This window comes from Pinus tabuliformis, chromosome 6 (genome assembly GCF_031772625.1).
Source record: "Pinus tabuliformis cultivar Carrire ecotype Pingquan chromosome 6, CPIR1, whole genome shotgun sequence".
In the NCBI taxonomy this organism is placed as follows: domain Eukaryota; kingdom Viridiplantae; phylum Streptophyta; class Pinopsida; order Pinales; family Pinaceae; genus Pinus; species Pinus tabuliformis.
In genome coordinates, this window is record NC_142292.1 from 247,414,512 (window position 1) to 247,437,091 (window position 22,580).

The following is a 22,580-nucleotide window of genomic DNA, read 5'->3' on the forward strand; positions in this document are numbered from 1 at the left end:
GGTAACAATTTTTATTTGATTGAATTAGCAAGTATCTCTAATTCTTGAAGATTATATTGTTGTTTTATATCTCTATCGATCTGATAATTTGATCTAGTGTTTGCAGAAATCATTCGTACTTAAATATTTGGGCATTTGGAAAAGTCCTCGGCTAGACCAGTCGACTCCTAAAGCATAAGATCTGACTGAGAGTCCTTTTGATTTAAACCCCAGATTTATCCAACAAAGCTTCTCTTGCAGGGTTTTCTAGGCTAGTGCCTCATTTAAAAATTTATTTATCTCTCAAAAATTGTGCTAAATAGTTAGATCTCGCTAGGAAGAGCCTTAGAATCTACAGATTTGAGAGCGAAGTTGAACTCATACTCTTGGGATCTAATAGATCTGTAGATTATTTGTATAGATCTGTAACTTATTTGTGTAGATCTGAAGTTTTGTAACATAATTTTGAATTTTAACACTTGTGTTTTTGGGATTTTCTCTATTTTTGTACATATTGAGTATTGGGTTTTCCTCTTTTCACTTGTGTAGGAATAGATCTGAGAAATCAGCGAAGGAGATCTTCAAATTTGAGCTAGATCTAGACCCTGGAGGGCAAGATCTAGCCTCAAACTTTTGTTTGCGGGGAATAAGATCTTTCATTAAAGGATTCAGATATGAAATTATTTGAGGAAAGTTTTGGCTTTTAAAATAGATCTAGGCCCTAGAGGGCAATATTTAGTCTCATTTTTGTTTGCAGAACCAAATAATTCAAGGATCATCCAGTGAAATTTCAGATCTAGGGTTTCAAGAATTTCTGAGATACAAAATTGCAACAACAAAAAAATTGAGTTTGGATGAGGGTTTTGCGGCTTGCCATTCAAATCTGAATTGAAGTTGAAGAGAACCATGGGTAGAAATTGGTGATTTTCATTTTTTTGCTCATTGCTGGAAGATTTTGGATAAAAAGCTTCAAGGGCTAGGGCCTTAGGTTTCATTTCTAACCTCTGTTTCTTTCGTTGTATCGTTGTCCAATATATTAAGCTAATTAATTTAAGCAGTGACATTAAGCACATTGACAAAGATAATCACTGAGTAAAAAACTACAATTTGAATGATTGTCTCCTTGCTTTCTGAAGTTTAATCATAACAGAAATTTGCATCTAAATTCAATATTTTCTGAGAAACAATTGATTGGGAACTGTTTGACATATTTTTCATTAGTTTGGCATCTAAGGCTTACTATTGTCCCAAAATAATAAGTTGTTGTCATAAACATTATTTCTGAAAAATAGTATTGTTACTTCATTCTGAAAGTGAATATTTTTTGCAGCAAGGTTTGGCATGGTTAGTAGCATCAAGTTTAAACACTTATTTTCTAAATTCTGAATTTGGATTGCACATATCAAATTGAATATTTTGGGACTGTTTTACATACTTGCACTAATTTGGTTCATTGTTGTCCCTAAAGAACTCATTGTTGTTTTAAATGCAAATCTCTGAAAATTAGGTGCTTTTGGGTGATTTTTTGCATTCTTACTTCAGCAAGTTTTAGTGGTTATTGACATTGGGTTTTAAGTTTAAATGTTTGATATTTTTTGAGTTCTGAATTAGGATTACACACATATAAGCTTGTTTTCCTGAATGCATTTATGAAGTTTAAAGCGTTGAAAATAAATTTGATCTACCGTCGTCCTGAATACTAAATTTCCAAAAATTAGGTGTTGAAACATAATTCTGAAGGTGACTATCATAAGAGTTTAAAGGGCTAATATATCTGTTGTCATAAATCTTTTTTTTTGCTGCCCTTATTATCTCTGAAAGCTTAATTGATGTTGCTGAAAAATAAGCGCCTTTAATTCATGTGGAAAGTGAATGTTTAGTATCGTTTATTCAGCAATTTTTTTTGTAAGAACATTATTATTGTCTGAGTTAAGGCATCTTAATTGTCTAAAAGGAACATTGATGATCTAATTGTCATTGGATAATAGATTTGAATAACACCGTGGGTAAATACTCTAGTTCTTTCTCTTGCCATTAATATCATTATTAGTTTATGGTTATTGTGGATTTTTAGCATATGAGTAATCTTTCTTTAAGAGATACATTTTGTGATTATTTACTTGAGCAATTATGTCTTTGGCATCTTTTGTATCCTATTGGCATTTGGAAAATTGGCACTTTGTCTTGTGTAAGATTGTCTCTTCATTTTTGAAGTACTCTTCCCATAAAGGTTAATTAATGCTAAGTACTTAAACCTTAAACGATCTTAACTCAAGACTACTCACTCATCTTTTAATTCCACCTTGCATTCGCATCCTAAGATAGTTCTGCATATTAATAATCGACCTCTAAGCATAAGCTTGGTTGAAAGAAAGATAGGAACACATTTGTGTCTTCTCTTGAGAAGTCTAGTCTTTTTAGTATCTAAAATGATGACCTTGCAATCGTTAGAGCCACAGCCTCTACAGCGTCGGAGACATCACATACGTTAGATTTCAAGAAGAGGGATCGTTAATCACACCCTCGTGTGCTTCACCTAGACTTCTCTCTGTCATTCGCTATAAATTTTAGGGTCAATACAGACAAAAATCAAAGGACATACTTAGAATAAACATTTAAATAAAATCAACCAAGATTCTTGCATTTCACTTAAGTCATAGGAATTGCATTTTCATATAGGATAGTTAATCATTAAAGCAGCAGTTGTCCATCTTGTACTTCGTCCTAAATTTACTTAGCAAGATAGTTGACTCCACAAGGCACTGGTATCAATCATCTAAATCTAATTGAATCCTTAAAGTCTTGCTAGATCTAAACAAGTACTTGGTCGCTCAACTGTGTCTCCCGGATTGGTTGGTTCCCAACTAGTCCTTCTTCCATCCATTTCCATAGGGTCTACCCCCCTTAATTTGTTGTTGGGAGATAGCATAAACAAAGAGATTGGGGATCAAGGTGACAGCCACGATCTGAGTCGTTGTCGCGGTGCCTAGACATTATGTGCAACAACACTGCCATATGTTGATGATATGTTTATAACAAGGGTTGAAGACATCTTTGTCCAATATAAGAGGGAGTTGATTGAAGGATCTTGGTCTAATGCATTACTACCTGGGATTGAAAGTGTGGCATAATCGTGTTGATTTTTTTATTTTGAGATCCTTCAGAAATTTGTCATGATTGTCTGCGAGTCATGGACACCTCCATGATAACGAATTTGAAGAAGCGGTGACACTCTGTTTGATCCTATTGATTGGCCAATTGAAGTATCCTCTGCATGGATTTGAAAATTCTAATTGGACTAGATGTTTTGAAGAGCACTTTTGGATGTTGTCTTAGCTTGGATATTGTGGATGAGTATTGTGTAGACCTTTGTTGCATTTAGCACAACTTAAGCTGAATATATAGTTGATTGTTCAGCCTGTTGCAAAGCAGTTTGCCTATGAAAGTTGTCTGTTGGTTTGTTTGATCAAGTGTTGGAATCGACTATGATATATCCAAAGTTGTGTGAAGCTTTCTGAGAATCTGGTTTTTCATGACAAGTCGAAGCACATTGAGATCAAGTGTCACTATATTCGGGATGTTGTCTAGAGAGGAGTTGTGAGGTTAGAATATATCCTTATTGATGTTGTTGATGATTTGACAAAGCCTAGTGTGGCTAACAATCCCTCTCATGGAGTGAGACGAGCTTTGATTGTATAGCATCATGAATCTTCCTTGCGCTTTGTAGAGAAACCAGGGTTTATGGTTGGGAAGGTTGTTTTGGTTACTCCCTTGGGTCATTGAGTTTGACCAAGAAACCTTATGGTTGGGGAGGTTGGTTCTAAGGCTTGGAGTAATCCCTTAGGTCATTGTTGTTTGACCAAGAAACCAGTAGGCTAGTCAAAGACACTATTTTTTAGTACTCTCCTTTGGGTCATTGGATTTGACTGATAGACCATATGGTCGGGGAGATTGACCCTTCTCACATCGAGATCAAGATTTCTACATTGGGTCGTAGACCAAGAGACTATATAGTTAGGGAGTTTGATATTGAGCTAAGGATTCCTCCCCTAGGTCATTGAGCTTGACCAAGAGACCCTTCTTTATGGTCAAGGAGATGGACCCTGTGTACTCTCTTAGGCCATTGTGTTTGACCAAGAGACAATTGATATAGTCAGAGAGTTTGATCCTAATTACTCCCTTGAGTCATTATGTTTGACTGAGCGACCAGTAGGTTGGTTGGGAAGATTGTTTTTTAGTACTCTCTTGGGTCATTGTGCTTGAAGAAGAAACCATTTCATATGGTTAGAGAGTTTTGCCTCATTGATTGATACTATGGTCAGTAGGGTGTTGACCTTGATGCCATTGGGTTTTGGCTTATGGGATGAGTTTGATGCTATGTATCTTTCCTTATGATGAGAATTGTACATCTGATCTCCCCCTTCGGTTATTATTGAGAGACTGATGGATTGGTAGGGGAGATTGATCTTGAGAGAGAGAATGAAAAGTACCTCCCTAGCTAAGAGGGAGTGTTGAAAATTGGTAGCTTTAGTTGGTATTTTCATTAAAAAAATCAAAAGAGAAAAATTGAATTTATTTGCCCTACAAGTATCCAAGTTGGCCAAACCAAGAGACATCCATTCACATGGACAAACAACAATATATTAGAGCCTATTTGCTCTCCTTCAAGGCAAATCATCTCTTATATCTTTGTTTTGTGCAGATCTGAGACTATATATCTTGCAAACCTAAGGCACTACATATCTATGGAACAGTGCGGATCTGAGGCTCATTAGCCCTATGGAACCTTGTGGATCTGAGGCATGACATATCTATGGAACTATGTGGACCTGTGGCTCATTGTCTTTGTAACATGTAATATCCCTAAGGAAAATTTACAGTAATAAACAAAGCATGCATAGACATAAACACATAAAAAGATTGCTCAAACATAAGAACACCAAATAGAGCCAAAAACTGCGTTGCTGAGCCATTTTATTGATAAAGCATTAAGTTACAATGGGTACTTGGAAAGTATGCACTTGGGCTTGCCCAAGGCTAGCTAGCTAAGCCCAAGTGATGAATGTGAAATGCCCAGAAAATGAGTTGTTGGCTGTGTAGAATAGTTGTTAGGGCCTCCACCGATGCTCAGAAAATTCTGGGAAATTAACCGCAAGCTCTCCTCCAAATACACAGAATAACCCACGAAGGAATTTGTCGATGGTTGACCTTGGAATTTCGGCCCAGTTTCCCTTAATGGCACTGTTGCTGGGCAATTCGACCCACATGTCAATTATGCTGCTAAAAGCCCCCAAAATGGCTACAATCACCAACAAAAAACTTCCCCGGACTCCTCAAGTTTCAGCCCCAAACTCCCTTCTCTCCTCAACCCCCAAGTGTGCCTCCTCTAAGGACTGTGTAATGCCTACACTGCTACTGGAACCTCCCTCAAACTCGCACTCTTTGCTCCTGGATCGAACTGGAATGGATGAGATACCCTCCTTGGGCTGGCACTCGAAGTCCATTGAAGCAAGGGTTGAGATTTCTGCTCAGAAATACTCATGTCAAACAACACTTACAAACTTGGCTTCAACTCAAGCATGCTAATCTAAGACAATTCTCAAATATTCATGAATGACCAAAATGAGTGCATCTTCCTCTATTTATAAAAGAGCCTCCAAAATGCCCATGTGGGCCCAACTCGACTTCCCCCACCAAACTCGCTCCAATGAGTGTGTGTCTCCCTTGTGGGCTACATTTCTCTATGGGTGGCCCCCACGTACCACTAGTGGCTCGATTTTCCTCCTCCATCCTCAAATGTTTGGGCTTCATTTTAATCCAAAATTCATGTGGAGCCTCTGAGCCCACATCTCCTAGGTGCAAGTGCGAATTTATCCAAAATTGAGCAATATTGATATTTCCCCTTAACAATGTTGCTAAGTGGGAATATCACAATCCTCCCCACCAAAACGTTGCTTGTCCTCAAGCAACTGTAATTAAAGATGTTTAAGTATTTTCTCCCCCTCCCAAGTGGCATTCTCATCCGGTAGGTTCTTCCATCTTATCAAAAGCTCCTTCATGGCCCTGTTCCACAAGTGCCTCTCACGAGTGTCAAAAATAGTCTCTGGCTCCAGAACTAAGTGCCCCTCATCATCCATAAGTGGTAGCTCTGTAGTCGATGTCCCTTGCTAGCCCAGTGTCTTTTTCAGGCAAGACACATGAAAAATGTTATGTACTCGGCTCCCCGGGGGTAGCTCCAACTCATATGCTACCTCCCCAACTCTCCTAGTGACTCGGTACGACCCATAGAAGCGAGGCTTGAGCTTCTCGACCCCCTTCTACTTGAGTGATGACTGCATATACGGTTGGAGCCTCAAGAAGACTAAGTCCCCAACCTCACTCTACTCGGCCCTCGTCTGCATGGAGCTTCTGTTGGTTCGGCGCAATCTGCAAGTTATCTTTGAGAACCCTCAAGATATCTTGGCTCTTCTGTATCCAATCCTTGGCCCTAAGGGCCTTGCTGTCTCCAAACATCACGTCAGAAAAAGATAATGCACTATAACCATATAGGGCTCTAAATGGGGACATACCTATGGACATGTGGTACGTGGTGTTATAGCAGTACTCGCCCAAGTGCAACCACCATATCCATGCTCGCTACTGACCCGTCACATAGTTACACAGGTAACCCTCCAGCGATTTGTTTACAATCTCTGTCTACCCATCCGTCTAGGGGTGATGGTGCTCAGGATGAGTTTTGTGCCCACTAGTCGAAACAACTCCTGCCAAAATCCTCCCATGAATCTGTTGTCCTGATCACTGACTATGTTCTTCAAGAGACCATGTAGTCGAAATACCTCTCTGAAAAACAATTCTACCACCTGTGAGGTCAAGGACCGGGCTGAGATGGCGAAAAAGTGTGCAAACTTCATTAATTGGTCCACCACCACGTATATGCAATCCTTGCCCTGCATTGTGGGAAAACCAATGATAAAATTCATCGACACGCTCTCCAACTTCCCCTCGGGAATAGGAAGAGGCTGTAGTAATCCAGCAAGGTGTGTTTGCTCACCCTTGTTCCTCTGGCATGTGTCACACCCCTGAACATGCCTCAGAACATCATCCTTGAGGCCCTTCCATGCAAAGCGCTCCCTGATGATCCTGTAAGTCTTGGTAAACCCCTAATGCACAGGATCTTCTCCCTCCACTGGGAGTCAGGTACCAAATAAATCTGGTTCTGAAAGTAAATCACCTCGTTCATCACCCGGTACTGATCATCCACCATTGCACCGTCAAGGACCTCACATGCAAAATGGTCCTTGGAATACTCCACTAGCAACTATGCCTGCCAATCCGGTGCAATGCTAATAAATAAAAGGGTAGTCGACCTCCTAGGCAACGCATCAGATACCGCGTTGTGCTTCCCTTTGACATACTCAATGTCAAAGTCGTATGCCTGGAGCTTGCTCACCCACTTCTGTTTCCTCTCCTGCAACTGCTTTTGCTCCAAGAAGAATCTGAGACTGTTGTGGTCTATTTTGACCCTGAACCTGTTTCCCACCAAATATTGCCTGAACTTGGCTAGCGCATGCATGATGGCTAGCATCTCCTTATCGTAAATGGAGTACAGTCTCTCATGGGGCAGTAGCTTCCGGCTCTTGAAAGCTATCGGGTGTCCCCCCTGCATCAAAATTGCTCCTACACCCTCCCCTGATGCATCACACTCAAGCACAAAGGGTTGTGCGAAATCAAGGAGTGCCAACACCGGGCAGCTGTTAATGACTTGTTTGAGGCACTCAAAAGCCTCCTGCGCCCCATCTGTCCACTACAACTCCCCTTCTTCGTCAAATCAGTGAGAAGAATTGATAACTGCGAGAAGCCCTTCACAAACTTTCGATAGTAGGAGCAAATGCCCACAAAACCCCTCAACTCCATCACACTCTGGGGCTCTAGCCAATCCCGAATGGCCCTGATCTTCTCCTCATGAACTCTCACACCCATCCTCTCCAATAATGTGCCCTAGATAGAGCATCTCCGTCAAACCGAGCAGACACTTGGACAGATTAATTGTTTCTCCTCCAGAATACGTAATATTGTTTCTAAATGCTACAAGTGCTCCTCCTAGGTCCAGTTGTAGATTAGTATGTCATCGAAGAATGCACTACGGCAACTACCCACGAAATATGTGGTTCATGCAAGATTGGAAGGTGGTTGTTGCGTTGGTCAACCCGAAGGGCATAACCAAGAACTTGAAGCGCCCATAGTGGCACCTGAAAGTTGTCTTAGGGAAATCCTAGTCGCTCACCCTAATCTGGTGGTACCCCGAGCGCAATTCAATCTTAGAGAAGAACTTAGCCCCCCTCAGCTCATCCATCAGCTCATCTATGCGTGGGATGGGGTAACGATTCTTCATGGTCTTCTTGTTGAGGGCCCGGTAATCTATGCACATGCGTAAGGACCCATCCTTCTTCACCAAGACAACGGATGAAGCAAAAGGGCTAGAGCTAGGCCTGATGTGCCCAAGTGCCAACAACTCATGGATGGCCCTCTCAATCTCATCCTTGTATGTCTTGGGATGTCTGTAAGGTGTAGTGATCACGGCCTATACCCCCGACTCCAACTCAATAGTATGCTCAAAACCCCGATCAGGAGGTTGCCCAGGTGGTATGTCTCCAAACACCACCGGGTACCTATCCAAAATAGTTTGTACGTCTGGGTGTGGTGGCTTGGGTTGACCCCTAGCCTCAGAAATCCTCAACTCCACGGCCCACTCAATATCACCATGCCTCAAATCAGCCTCCATCCTGTGGGCCGAAACAGTTTATGGAGGGTAAGAGTGCATACCCCTCAGCAAAACCAATTTTCCATCCGGCCCTATGAACTCCATCTCCAACTTCCTCCAATCTGTAGTGACTCGGCCAAGTGAATAGAGCCACTGGACACCCATCACCACGTTGGTGTCTAGCACATCTACCACAAAAAAGTGGTTTGTCACTGAATAGTTCCCCATGGTGATTGTCAAGGCGGGAACATAGCGAGTGCACTACATGGTTCTATCTCTCGGCACAAGAACCGAAAATCCCTCAAACTCCTCGGTTGTGATGCCCCTCCTCTGAACCATTTGTGCATCGATGAAGTTGTGGGTAGCCCCACTGTCCACCAAAACTGAAACACGTTGCCCCTGCACCGTGCCCCTGATCCTCAAGGTCAAAAACTTGGGTACCCCTCGCAAAGATGCAAGGACCCCTCCTGCTGGTGTGAAAGGAGCTCCCCCTGGTGGTGGTGGTGGTGGTCCCCTCTCCACATGTGTTGCGCTATCATCTCCACCCACTTCCATCTCTACCTCGTCCTCCAGGTCACTGTCGGAAAAGACCTCAATGTAATGGGCCTTGCCTATTGTGCATCTATGGCCTGATGCCTATGGTTCGAGACAGGTGAAACACAACTTCCTCCTCTAGAGGTCCCTCTTGGTCTCCTCATCTAACTGCCCTCGGCCCTGGTTGGCTCTCGGTGGTGGAGCCCTCATGTCTCTTCCCCTCTGCTATAATCCATGTCTAGGTGGTGACGTGCACTAGCCCTGGGTAGGGCATCCTACAAATCTCGAGCCCTCCCCATTGCATCCTGCAAGGTAGTGGGCCTGTCAGACCTCACCAATCCCTTTAGTGGCTCTGCTAGCCCCTCTACAAACATGAAGACCCTCCTGGTCTCTGATAGATCACGCACCATCACTGACAACCTCAGAAACTCTGAAATGTAGGCCTCAACACTTCTCGTCTATTTGAGCATTCTCAGCTCCCCAAAATGCTCCCCCTGGTCTCTCCTCTCAAAACGCTCAAGCACCCTCCTAGTAAACTCCTCATAGGTTGCCACTCTATCATGCTCCATCGTTGTTAGCCCATGGAACCACCAGTCATGGGCTTCTCCCCCTTAATCCAAAGTGGCAATTTTAATTGCCTCTCCTTCCATCCTCTGATTAAGCTGGAAATAGACATCTAGCTTCTCCACCTACGCTTTTGTTGAGCTCTTGGACGACCCATCGAAAATTGGGAGGAACAATCTCCCCATGGTGTGCTGTAAATTGATGCCATGAGTGTAGCTTCCTCCATCTTGTCCCTTTCCCTTGTTATTACCTTTCAGTTGACAAAAGTCCCTTAAGGTAATGACCTTTCTAAAAGTAGGTCCATATGACTGATACTCTATAAAATAGCCCCCCCTGGGCATCTCCTCTTGCCCTTGTGGCCCTCCAATGCCGAATGTTATAATGTAGGAATGGTGGACCTGGGTGGTGTGCTGGGAATGAGGGGCGTGTTGGGTCCATGACCCCCTTGGTGATGTGAAGTACTGGAGCCCTCACCAATTTGGAATTCCCCTTGAATCCCCTTGCCCCTGTTGTTACTGCAATTTTGTTGCCTCAGCTCCTCAATAACTTTATACAAATCCTACACAACCTTAAGAAGAGTTTGGGCAAACTCCTCCTCTTTACCCCCTTTGTCTCCCAAGTTATCCCCCATGTTTGACCTTTCGACCTCCGGTTCAACAACCTCTGGATCTGGGTGATTTGTAGATGTCTCTCTCTTCTTTTGTATCTCTGCCACTTGTAAGTTACGTTTTGTTGATCTTATAGTGTCATAGACTAACGTTGCTCCCCACAAGCTGAGCCAAGACTATGAGTTATGTACCATGGTAATATCCCTAAGGAAAATTTACAGTAATAAACAAAGCATGCATAGACATAAACACATAGAAAAATTGCTCAAACATTAGAACACCAAATAGAGCCAAAAACTACATTGCTAAGCCATTTTATTGATAAAGCATGAAGTTACATTGGGTGCTTGGAAAGTATGCACCTGGGCTTGCCTAAGGCAAGCTAGCTAAGCCCAAGTGATGAATGTGAAATCTCTTCAAGCATATTGGCTGGTCTTCCTTGGCTCTACGTTGAAATGCCCAGAAAATGAGTTGTTGACTATGTAGAATAGTTAGGGCCTCCTTCAGTGCTCAGAAAATTCTGGGAAATTAAGCTCGGGCTCTCCTCCAAATACCCAAAATAACCCACGAAGGAATTTGCCGATGGTTGACCTTGGAATTTCGGCCCAATTTCCCTCAATGGCACTGCTGCTGGGTAATTTGACCCACCTGTCAATTCTGCTGCTAAAAGCCCCCAAAATGGCTGCAATCACCAACAAAACACTTCCCCCGACTCAAGTTTCATCCCCAAACTCCCTTTTCTTCTAAACCCCCAAGTGTGCCTCCTCCAACGGCTGCGCAGTGCATACGCTGCTGCTGCTAGAACCTCCCTCAAACTCACACTCTCTGCTCCTGGATCGAACTGGAATGGATGAGACTCCCTCCTTGGGCTGGCACTCGAAGTCCACTGAAGCAAGGGTTGAGATTTCCACTCAAAAACACTCTTGTGCTAAACAGCACTTGCAAACTTGGCTTCAACTCAAGCGTGCTAGTCTAAGACAATTCTCAAATATTCATGAATGACCAAAATGAGTGCCTCTTCCTCTTTTGTCAAAGAGCCTCCAAAATGCCCATGTGGGCCCAACTCGACTTTCCCCCACCAAACTCGCTCCAATGAGTGCGTGTTTCCCTTGTGGGCCGCATTTCTCTATGGGTGGCCCCCACGTACCACTAGTGGCTCGATTTTCCTCCTCCATCCTCTAATGTTTGGGCTTCACTTTAATCAAAAATTCATGTGGGGCCTCTAAACCCACATTTCCTAAGTGCAAGTGCGAATTTATCCAAAATTGAGCAAAATTGATATTTCCCCTTAGCAATGTTGCTAAGTGGGAATATCACATAACATATGCGAGGGTCTGTGGCACATATCTCTGTGGATATGTGAAGATTATTAGAGGGCTGGCTTGGCACTTGTGGGAGGTCATCACGCTGGTCAATTCTTGTCTATATGTCTTGTGAAAGATATGCTATTGTGATGTACAAATTTGATTGGACATTCTCTCATAAGGAAAGCTTGCTGGATTTTCCCCTTTGGGGTTTTTCCCTGGTCATTTGACCTAAATTTCTGTGTCTCTCGTTTCTCTGTTTTACTGTGATCTCTACTGCTCTCTTATTAATGGTTGAAATTTTCTTATGTATAAATGCTTGATGATGTTGAATGCTATATGGAATTAATAATAATGAATCATTTGAAGTAGTTATCGTTATGAGAAAATTGTTCTAGTCTGTCACTACTAGAAATATCAACAGAAAAGATGCCATCTTTCTATAGTGGGTTCTGGAGTTCATTGAAGGACATTTTTCTCTTTCATGTTGACTATTGTCAGTTTTTTTGTTATACCTGCCTCCGTACATTTTGCTGAGACTCGAGAGTGATCCACTCAAAGGTATTGGATGATTAAAACTCCAAACCTCTCAGTTCAAGTGTAATAACATTACATAAATATGTAATAAAGGTTACATTAATAGTAGGTGACCATTATAGTCTAACCAGCCTAGATCCAGGACCTTTTAAAAATACTCCACCTTGATCCTACTATATGTCAGTGATGCCATGTTTTTAGCCGTTTGTCTGTTATAATTTATATTTCAGTGCGATGCACCTGTGGTGTTGTCCTGTTATAGTTATTAGTTCTAAAGGACTTTATATGCCTATTTTAGTCAATCAAGGGAATTTTTTGAAAAGTCATCTCAGGTCGAGTTTTCTTTTTGGCAGACCTCAGACAGCCATGCCTGTAATCTTTTTTGTATAATATTAGTATAAGAGTATACCAGCTTACAAAAAAAATGGTAATTGGCAATTGGAGAATTTGATGTTAGACAGTGAAGTGGAGAAATGAAGGAAATTTTAGGAGCTTGGAGATGATGTTGAGTTTCACTTCAGTATCAAACCTTTGAAGATTAATGAAGCATTGAGCTTTTTATCTACTTTGTCAAATGGTTATGTTATACTCTTCAATTATTATTTCTATGTTATAGAACCTTGTTATCATGCTTATATGAAAGCTTAGTAATGAAGAAAATATTTATTTTGGAATAAGCAATGTGAGGATGTTCTCCCCCCTGCTTATTTGTCGTTTTATTTCTGCACTTGTTTTCCATTTTTTAATCAAACTAGGTTGCAGATTTAGAAGTACATTTCAAGCACAAAACAGCTCAACATTTGTATTGGTGAGTGGCACTTGTTTTCCATTTTTTAATCAAACTAGGTTGCAGATTTAGAAGTACATTTCAAGCACAAAACAGCTCAACATTTGTATTGGTGAGTGGCAGCCTTAGCTCTCCAAAGACTTGATTATGTAAATTATTTTCAGCAAACGCTTAGGGCTAAATTGCATTAAACTAATTCCTTTTACCTTGAGTACAAACCCGAGTGATGAATGCACCGAATAAATCATTCCATCCAAAAGGTTGGATGTCGAAAACAAACACTTGTGAACTGTATATCTCACCCCAAAGTACTTGATTGTAGCACGCTAGTTCATTCATTTATGCAACATTTCATGACTCCATTAGCCCTTATAGATTGATCGCCACCAATCTTACATCATCCCAATTCTTTGTTCCCCTCACTTCCCTTTCATTCCCTTTCCATCCCCCCTTTCCCATTTCCACTATCACATACCATTACTCCAAACACATTTATCAAGGCTTTTCATTTTTCACGTTGGGCCCCCACTCCATGGGCTTGATAATCCTATCTTTGGGAAGCGCCCATTGGCTTGGAGAAGAGCCAACCAAACTAGAGAAGAAGAGACATTGAAGTGACAATGAGTAGCCTTCCTAAGTTGCACAAAACTAACACCTTGGTGATTGGGACTTTACACAATTGTGGGTGCTAGATTTTGTTGTAAAACAGAAAATCAGTAAGAAATTTATTCTTCAAGAAGGAATGTATACTTTGTTGATTATTGTCAAGGAGCTTCATAACTTCATCCTCCTTCACCTCCAAATTCTCTACGTTGATCCTGCTCCTATCAACTCAGAAATTAGAATTATCTGAATATATAGTGGTTTGCACATGACACTGCCATGCAAACAACCCATGTTCAAACCCTAACAGGTGTAGGGCCCTTTTGTATGTGAGGGAAGATTTCTGACCTTCTAAATTTGGCTTCCTTCCATTATCAGAGGGACTTAACACATATTGGTTTAAACTTTGAGTGGGATGTTAATAGGATACATTACATGATTCCATAATGTAACATGTGACATTCACATCCAGAATATGGTAACAATGAAGGAAAAATTAATGATATTATAAATGAAATCTTTACTATAACACTTTTTTATTTGTAAGAAATATGCAAGCAAGAAAGTTGCCAATAATACATGACAAGCGGTGAAAACTCAGACATTCTCAATTATTAGCATATAAAACAGATATTTGATTTAACAATTGTCACTAAAAACTCATAACCAAGCAAATTAGTGTCGGTATTGCTTACCATTTTTCATAACTTCGTAAAGCATGTCACAGTAGTATCTGAAAGGTGATATTCTCATTATTCGACATACATATTCGGCTAAGTGATATGGGAAAAGCTGCAAAGGTGCAAAATAAGTAATTAGTTTTAGTTCAACTATTTACTTCCGTTAGTGCAACTTGTGAATATGCTAGCAGTGTTTATGAAGCTAAAATAAACCAAAATTAATAACTTCCCTACTCTGCTTTTGACTGCTATAAAAGTATATTTCTAGAGCCTTACAGGGGTAAACCAAAGCTTTTAAGCAAAAAGAAAAATTGAAGAAGAAAATGATCAAGTGCAAACCGCCAAATTTTTGCGTAGATAATGCATCATATCTTCATAATACTCGCTTTCTTTACATGTTTTTCTTGCAAAACAATCACTCCACTGCAGACGTTTTTTCATGCAATGTTCTTTGACTCTGAAGAGATTCAACAGAATAAAAACTACAATCAATCAAAGGCCTCTCCATTGCATGTATAATTCAATTAAAAAAAATTGCTGGAGACAAAATTTCTGGAAAAGCTGTGTGGAGAAACTGCAATGTCCGACGTTTCGGGTGAACACTTCACCCATTTTCAAGGGCCGTAAGTTTAAAAATTCACGGTAAAAAGAGAGCAAGATCATTTAATTTTAAAAGGAACAGGATTAATTAGCCGGTGGAGGAAAAATTAATTAATTAATTAAAAGGGAGTTTTGAATGTTGTTCATAAATAACGGGGAGGCTGCAGGGGGAGGGTTATATTCCACCTTGACGAAAAACCAGAGATTAAATATGCCTGGGGACTAGGGATCTCAACCAACAATCAGGCCGAATTCTTAGCCCTTTGGCAAGGGTTAGAAAAAGGAAATCTAACAGCTGATGGTTTTCGGTGACTCCATGTTAGTAATACAGCAGGTTATTAAAGCTCAAGAGGACCCAATGTATACGCAATCTCCCATGTTGCATCGAATTTGCTTGCAGGGAAGAAACTACAATGTCCAACATTTCGGGTGAACACTTCACCCATTTTCAGGGACCGTAAGCTTAAAAATTCATGGTGAGAAGAGAGCAAGATCAGTTAATTTAAAAAGGATCAGGGTTAATTAGCCGTTGGAGGAAAAATTAGTTAATTAATTAAAAGGGGATTTTGAATGTTGTTCATAAATAATGGGGAGGCTACAGGGGAGGGTTATATTCCGCCTCGAGGAAAAACCAGAGATTAAATATGCTTGGGGGCTAGGGATCTCAGCCAACAATCAGGCCGAGTTCTTAGCCCTTTGGCAAGGGTTAGAATTGGCTCTAGAAAAGGAAATCTGACAGCTGATGGTTTTCGGTGACTCCGTGTTAGTAATCCAGCAAGTTATTAAAGCTCAAGACGACCCAATGTATACGCAATCTCCCATGTTGCATCGAATTTTCTTGCAAATATCCAAGTTTGAAACAATTGAATTCTTCCATATCAAAAGGAAACACAATGTGGAAGTTGATTTGTTGGCTAATCATGGTGTCAATATGAAAATAAATGGCTCTACATTATCCAAATACATTCCATAAGCTCACAAATTCTAAATGTATTGAAATGGGTTCTTTCTCTTTAAGAGGGCATTTAAGAGAATTGGCAATGGGTGCAATCCCATAGGCAGATCATTAAATATCAAAGGGGGAGGCCGAAGCTCCAATCTTCGAACTGGTGGTCTTCAATTAAATTGAAACGACGCATTCGTGGGCTAGCATCCAAAGATCACATGGCAAAGGTTTGGATGATAGCCAGGTGGACGCAGATCCATAGTGTTGTTACTATGTAAGATATTAAAGGATGCGGAAATCAGTAAGATGTAACCTTGTAGCCACAACATCTCGTGCCGAGCCCTATGCATTTATGGATCTGATCTGCAGTGGCAATTTACTCGAGTGCAAGGGGGAGCAACTGACATCGAGGAGGTGCACTAATGAAGGCAAGAATCCATCCATTAGATCTAGAGGTTTGCGACTAATCACAATCCCTACTTTCGAGACACAACAATCTAGAACCAAAATTCAATAATTAATGGCAAGAAGCGATCATGGTAGACAAATTAAGACAAGGAATAATTGTTTGAGGAACAACTTGTACAAGAATAGTCAGCATCTGGTCCCAGAACGAGACATATACCCAGCAGGATCACCCTTGTATTGCTATAAAAAGGATGTGAGCTTCATGGTTAATACAAAGCTAAGGCTCGGGAATTTCAACAGAGCAAAGGTTGGAGAGGTATATAGCAATTGCAAGATGGAGTCACCACACGCAGAGTACAATGAATTAGCTCAGCACCTTATTCATATGACAACAACTATGGAGTCCATAATAAATTTGAGGTGAAACAAGGGGAAATGAAACAAGAATATGAGCAAACCCAGCTTATGTTACTGCACCAGAAAATCGGTTGCCTGCAAGACAAAATGGAGCTTATGCAGGTAGCTTTGGAGCGATTGATTTTCAAACTTGACCTAATTATTCTGAACTTGGCAATGTCACTAGCTAATGATAAGGAAGGGATGCTTGAAGAGAATGGGAGACACAATGTGGAGGCACTGGAGCAACAGGCGACACAGGCCGATGAAGTGAGTGAGGACCTAGCCAATGCCCTGCAACTCCAACGCTCTGAAATGACTGAAAATGTTGATGTCTCTGTGTCAGGAGCAATGGTGGAAGGTTAATCTCCTCTTTTAATTTTCTATGTTATACAAATATGTAGAAATATTAGGGGTTTCCTGGAAGATTTATAAGTTTAGTTGTGTTAGACTTTCAATATGTAATCGGACTGCTAGTGTTTTAAGATTTTTTTGGACCTTTTTTAACAAAGCAGAAGAAGATTTGGTGTCAATTGTAAAAGGTTTTGGCCTTCACACAAGCTTTATATAATGGAAAAACCCTACCCATCTCTTAAAAAAATATATATGTTGTTCATAAATAAATTGGAAGGAATTAATAATAAAATAATAAATTAGAAATAAGTGTGGATAAGACCGAGAAAGGAAAGGTCATAAATAATCATTAAATAAGTATTAGGTAATTAAGGAGATTATTATAATGATAAAAATATATATCGCAAAAATATTATAATAATTAGTCGTTGAAGGAAAAATTGATTAATTAATTAAAAGGATTTGAAGTTTATTCATAAATCATTTAAATAAATTTAAAGGTTGAATGTTCAAATAAATTCGAAGGAATTAATAATAAAATAATAAATAAGAAACAAGGGTGGGTAAGACCAAGAAAGGAAAGGCCATAAATAATTAATAAATAATTATTGAGTAAATAAAGATATTATTATAATGATAAATATATATATAACAAAAAATATTATAATAATTAGCCTTTGGAGTAAAATTTAATTAATTAATTAAAAGGTTTTGAACATTTATTTATAAATAATTGTACAAAAAGGCGCTCTCCAGCCCCTTATGGTAGAGACATTGTAATGTTTAACATTTTGACTTGGTCAAAATAAAATAAAATTAATAATTATATTTATAATTTTAATTTTAATTAATAATTAAACCAGCCTAGATCCATCTTAACTCTGAATCTACCAAGCGTCGAGAGGAATCAAATCTCTTGAAATGCAAACCTCTTATAGAGTGAAACGACATTTGATCCCTCTCAACACTTGGTAGATTTGGAATTAAGATGTGTCTAGGGAAGAAGGAATTAATAATAAAATAATAAATTAGAAATAAGGGTAGGTAAGATTGAAAAAGGAAAGATCATAAATAATTATTGAGTAATTAAGGAGATTACTATAATGATAAAACTATAAAAATAAATAAATAAATACTAATGATAATAATAAATTGATAATAATAATAATAATTAGAAAAGGTATCCTATATTATTATTATTATTTAATTAAGCAAAGTCTTTCGGTAGAAATCACATAAGAGAAATTTTTGGCCAACGTGTTTCGAACCAACAAGTGTGGTTCATCATCAAGACTAGATGAACAGGCAGACCATGGCAAAGGCTTAAATAGAGAGCAATGTAGAGATATAATTTCAAGTAACGGCTATATTTGAACAATATTATTATGATATTAATTTATTAATATAATAAAAACAAATATTATTTAGTAACTTAAACGGCTAGTTTTTGAAAAAAAACATTTAAATAATGATATTATTTCATTAATTTATTAAAAATATTAATAGGTAATGGCTATATTAAACAGCTAGTTTTTGAAAAATAATATTTAAATTAATTTATTAAAACCAAATATTACTAGTTTTCGAACAATAATATTTAAATACTGATATTAGTTTATTAATTTATTAAAAATATTAATATGTAACGGCTATATTAAACGGTTAGTTTTTGAAAAATAATATTTAAAGTACTTTATTAATACCAAATATTATTAGTTTTTGAAAAATAATATTTAAATTGTGATATTACTTTATTACTTTATTAAAAACAAATATTAATAAGTAACCGCTATATTAAACAGCTAGTTTTTGAGAAATAATATTTAAATTAATTTATTAAAAAAATAAAAAAATAAAAATAAAAATCAAAGTCAAACTTTAAAGGAGGGGAGTCAAAAATTATAAAAACGAGTCAAGACCCTAATCGAGACAAGATCATTTGATAAATAATTAATGGAAATAAAATAAACTAAATTAAAAATAATTAATGGAAAAATAAATAAAATAAAACAAAAATATACACTAGTCAAAAAAAAAAAAAAAATATATATATATATATATATATATAATAAATATAAATAAAAACAAATATATATCCAAAGAAAAGTAATCAATAAATAAAACAAGGTCAACAGTAAAATATGAGGCTTAGGCCCATTAAACAAATAACAAAAATACCAAAAGGAGTTAAGAACGAATAGAATGATAAAATAAAAAAACATGAAGGATCAAGAAAATAAACTCTAATGAAGAATAAAACAACAAATACTATAAAAAGGACGCCAATACCTACATAGATAAACAAACAAACAAAATAAATCCCAAAAAGAAGCCTAAGAAACTAGAAGGACAGGACAAGGATCCAACTTCTACTAATATTCCAACCATCATCTCTATTCAAATTATTGGATCTTTTTTCAATTTCTAGGGCCTCCCTCAATTTACGATGATGGAAATGACTAACCCTAGCAACGACTTGGGCCTCCTCAATGCAGATGTGATGCTTAGATTTATCTGCATGCTCTGCCAAAGCAGAGGAGTGGGTCCTGCCATGCTTGATATCAACAGCATGCTCACGAATCCTTTGATTAATCGAGCGACTAGTCTCACCAATGTAGGGAGTCCTACAAGAGCATGGGATAACGTAAACACCCTTCATATTCTTGGGGTCCACTAGGTCTTTTACAGATCTAAGGGAGTTCCAGATAGTATTTAAAGGCCTAAAGGTTGAAGCCACCTTATGCTTCCTTAGGATCCTCGCAATCTTGTCAATGGTCCCTTCGATAAAAGGACGATGAACACCAAAAAATCGATCCTTGGTATCTTTCTTAGCACATGGACCTTTTTCAGCTCTGAGGAAAGCCTTAGTACATTGGTGTCTATTATACCCATTATTAAAGAAAACACTTAGAAGATGTGCTTTCTCTTCATTGAGATGGTTCTCATCAGAAACTCTTAAAGCTCTAGAACACCAAGCTTTTGAGCTGCGAAATGATGAGAATAAGCATGAAGATATTGTTCCATATGAGTTAGCATGAAGATATTATTATTATTATTATGATTGTTAATTAGGCAAATTATTATTGCTAGTACTAGATATTGTTTATCTAGTTCTAGTATTAATATTATTATTATTAATATTAGCATTTCCATCTAGCTTTATACTTACTACTCAGCAACAAGAATACCGGGAAACCGTTGACTACAATCAGTAGAAGGTAAGATATTACAAGAAATAACAAAACATCCCTAAATCATTGAAATACAAAGAAGCAGCACCTTGTTACCCATATTTTAGAAAAATGTAACTAGTGTCAAACAATTCCGTAAATGACATTTCCATGCTCTATAGTCAATATATTTAATTAAACAGAAGTTTTTAAAAAATGTAAGTAAGAGGAGGAAATACCAAGTTATTCGGCTAGGATAAAATTCACAGAAGACCTAACCAAAATTGGTGAATCTCCAATGTAACAAAAATTGAATAGATGCCAGCAAACACTTACTTCTTGTGCCATCCTTCTTTAGAAGATAGTAGGATCTGAAGGCGTTTTGGAAGGTTCTCCCATGTACACTCCTCCTGAATTGATTTAGCAATAACTTGTTCCTCTATTGTTGTTGGAACATGCTGCATTTCTTATGGTTTGTAATATACTAGCAGGTGACTTGACAATGGACCCTGCCAGAATTTTCACAGCATAAATATCAAGCAAACTAAAAGCAACATTTGAAACCTTGTTTTACAGAAATACAAATTCATCTAGAAGCACAAGGAAAGAATTTTCTGTTCATTATAATTGAGCAAGAATTGAAAACTATGAATCAGCAAAATCTCTGAAACCTCCGTACAGCACTTCCAATGAAAAACACCAGAAAGGTTAGATCTTATGGCAGTAACTACAAAATCAGTCTAGGGTAGGGACCAAGATTAGGCAACAGTGAATCAATGGCAATCAAATGTTGCTATTTATAAGCCTCTCTTTGTGCTTGAGAGACAACCAGATTTAGTTAAGTTGTCTTCTCAAATTTCAATTTGTAAATACCTGATCAGAAGGCTACATCTCAATGAAGCAACCTACATAAGTAGGATTAGACTTGATAGAAATGGGGTAGAGATGCTAAAATGTACACAATTGTTTAGTTGAGTCTTTGGCATAGATGTTTTCCCACCTGCATGGCTGAACCAAAATTGGCATCTAAGATGAGAATAAAACAAACTCCTTGAATCTAACGGAAGTAAATGTACTTCTACAAATTATTTGCCAACAGACAATTTTTATTGAAACCTATGCCTTGAGAAACCAAATAGGCAGACTTACAGACATCAAGTTTCAACCCCCTAAGAATTGATACAAAGTGACCTTGATGTGCAGGCAAACCAGCCCATGAAGGGTCAACCACAAAGGAACCATGCAGGACAAAGATAATGCATGCATCATCTGAAGGATTTGAAACCTGGTGAGCACCTTGAATGTTGAAATTATTGTTACCTGGAGTGTCCTAATGGCCCTCACTCCCAGTCCAAAACTATGCTCTAAGCAGAAGCATCAAGGAGTGAACTCCCTCCTCAGTCCAAAGAAGCCTGTTCCCTCCCATGCTCCCCGCACTCCCTCCAATACTCCCCATTTGTTTCACCAGACTTCTACATGAATGAAGAAAAAGGCCCTTGTCTTTTTAGAGGTGGGGCCCTTAGGCAGCTTTAGGGTTTAGGGTTTGTGGTTATTTTCCAATATTATCAAGAGTCAACAATCCAAAAGAGGATAATTTGTAGGATGATGGAGAAGTGGTTTTGGCATAACTAGAGAATGCTCTTTTTGATGATGATGATGAACATTGTGAAATGCCACCCCCATATACTGCCATCATTGACTTGACCAAGACTCCAACTAGAGGGTCTTCATGTTCAATTTCATCTTACCTCCAACTCCAGCTCTGTGTCTAGCTCCAGTTACATTACCACACTGATGATCACAAGGAAATCATGGCAATGCAAAGAGCAAGAAAAAGTACATACAAGTAGAATGATTGTTTCTCCTTTTTCACTACTTTATATGTTATAGACTTTAGCTCAATTTGCTGTTATGGACTTGTAGTCACTCAAACTGTACAGGCACCGCAACAACGACTCAAGTCGGGGGTTGTCACCCTGATCCCCAACCTCTCCGTTTGAGATGTCTCCCAATAGCAGGCTATTGGGGGTAGACCCTATGGAAATGAAATGATGAAGGACAAGTTGGGAACCAACTAGTCTGGGAGACACAGTTGAGTGGCCTAGCACTTGGTTAAATCTAGCAAGATTTTAAGGATTAGATTGAATTTATATATTTGAGACCAGTGCCTTATGGAGTCAACACTCTTGCTTTATAAAATTGAGACCAAGTACCAGATGGGCAACTGCTGCTTTAATGCGCTACTATCCTATATGAGATGCAATTCCTGAAACATATATGAAATGCAAAGATCTTGGTTAATTTTAATTAAATGCCTACTCTAAATTTGACCTTCCCTTAATTGTTTTG

At 38.7% G+C, this 22,580-nt stretch overlaps 1 protein-coding gene across 1 annotated transcript in view; it reads right to left on the minus strand.

Annotated features, from left to right (window-relative positions):
- Positions 1-14,352: 14,352 nt before the first annotated feature.
- The window catches only part of LOC149258314 (uncharacterized), a 56,040-nt gene continuing 47,812 nt past the window's right edge, over positions 14,353-22,580 (minus strand). Inside the window, exons 2-4 of the mRNA XM_089410136.1 lie at positions 20,568-20,740; positions 14,697-14,814; positions 14,353-14,469 (exon numbers count right to left, since the gene is read on the minus strand). Of these exons, the coding sequence (XP_089266262.1) occupies positions 14,353-14,469; positions 14,697-14,814; positions 20,568-20,695 (363 nt within the window). The 5' untranslated portion in view covers positions 20,696-20,740. The remainder of the gene's footprint in view (positions 14,470-14,696; positions 14,815-20,567; positions 20,741-22,580) is intronic.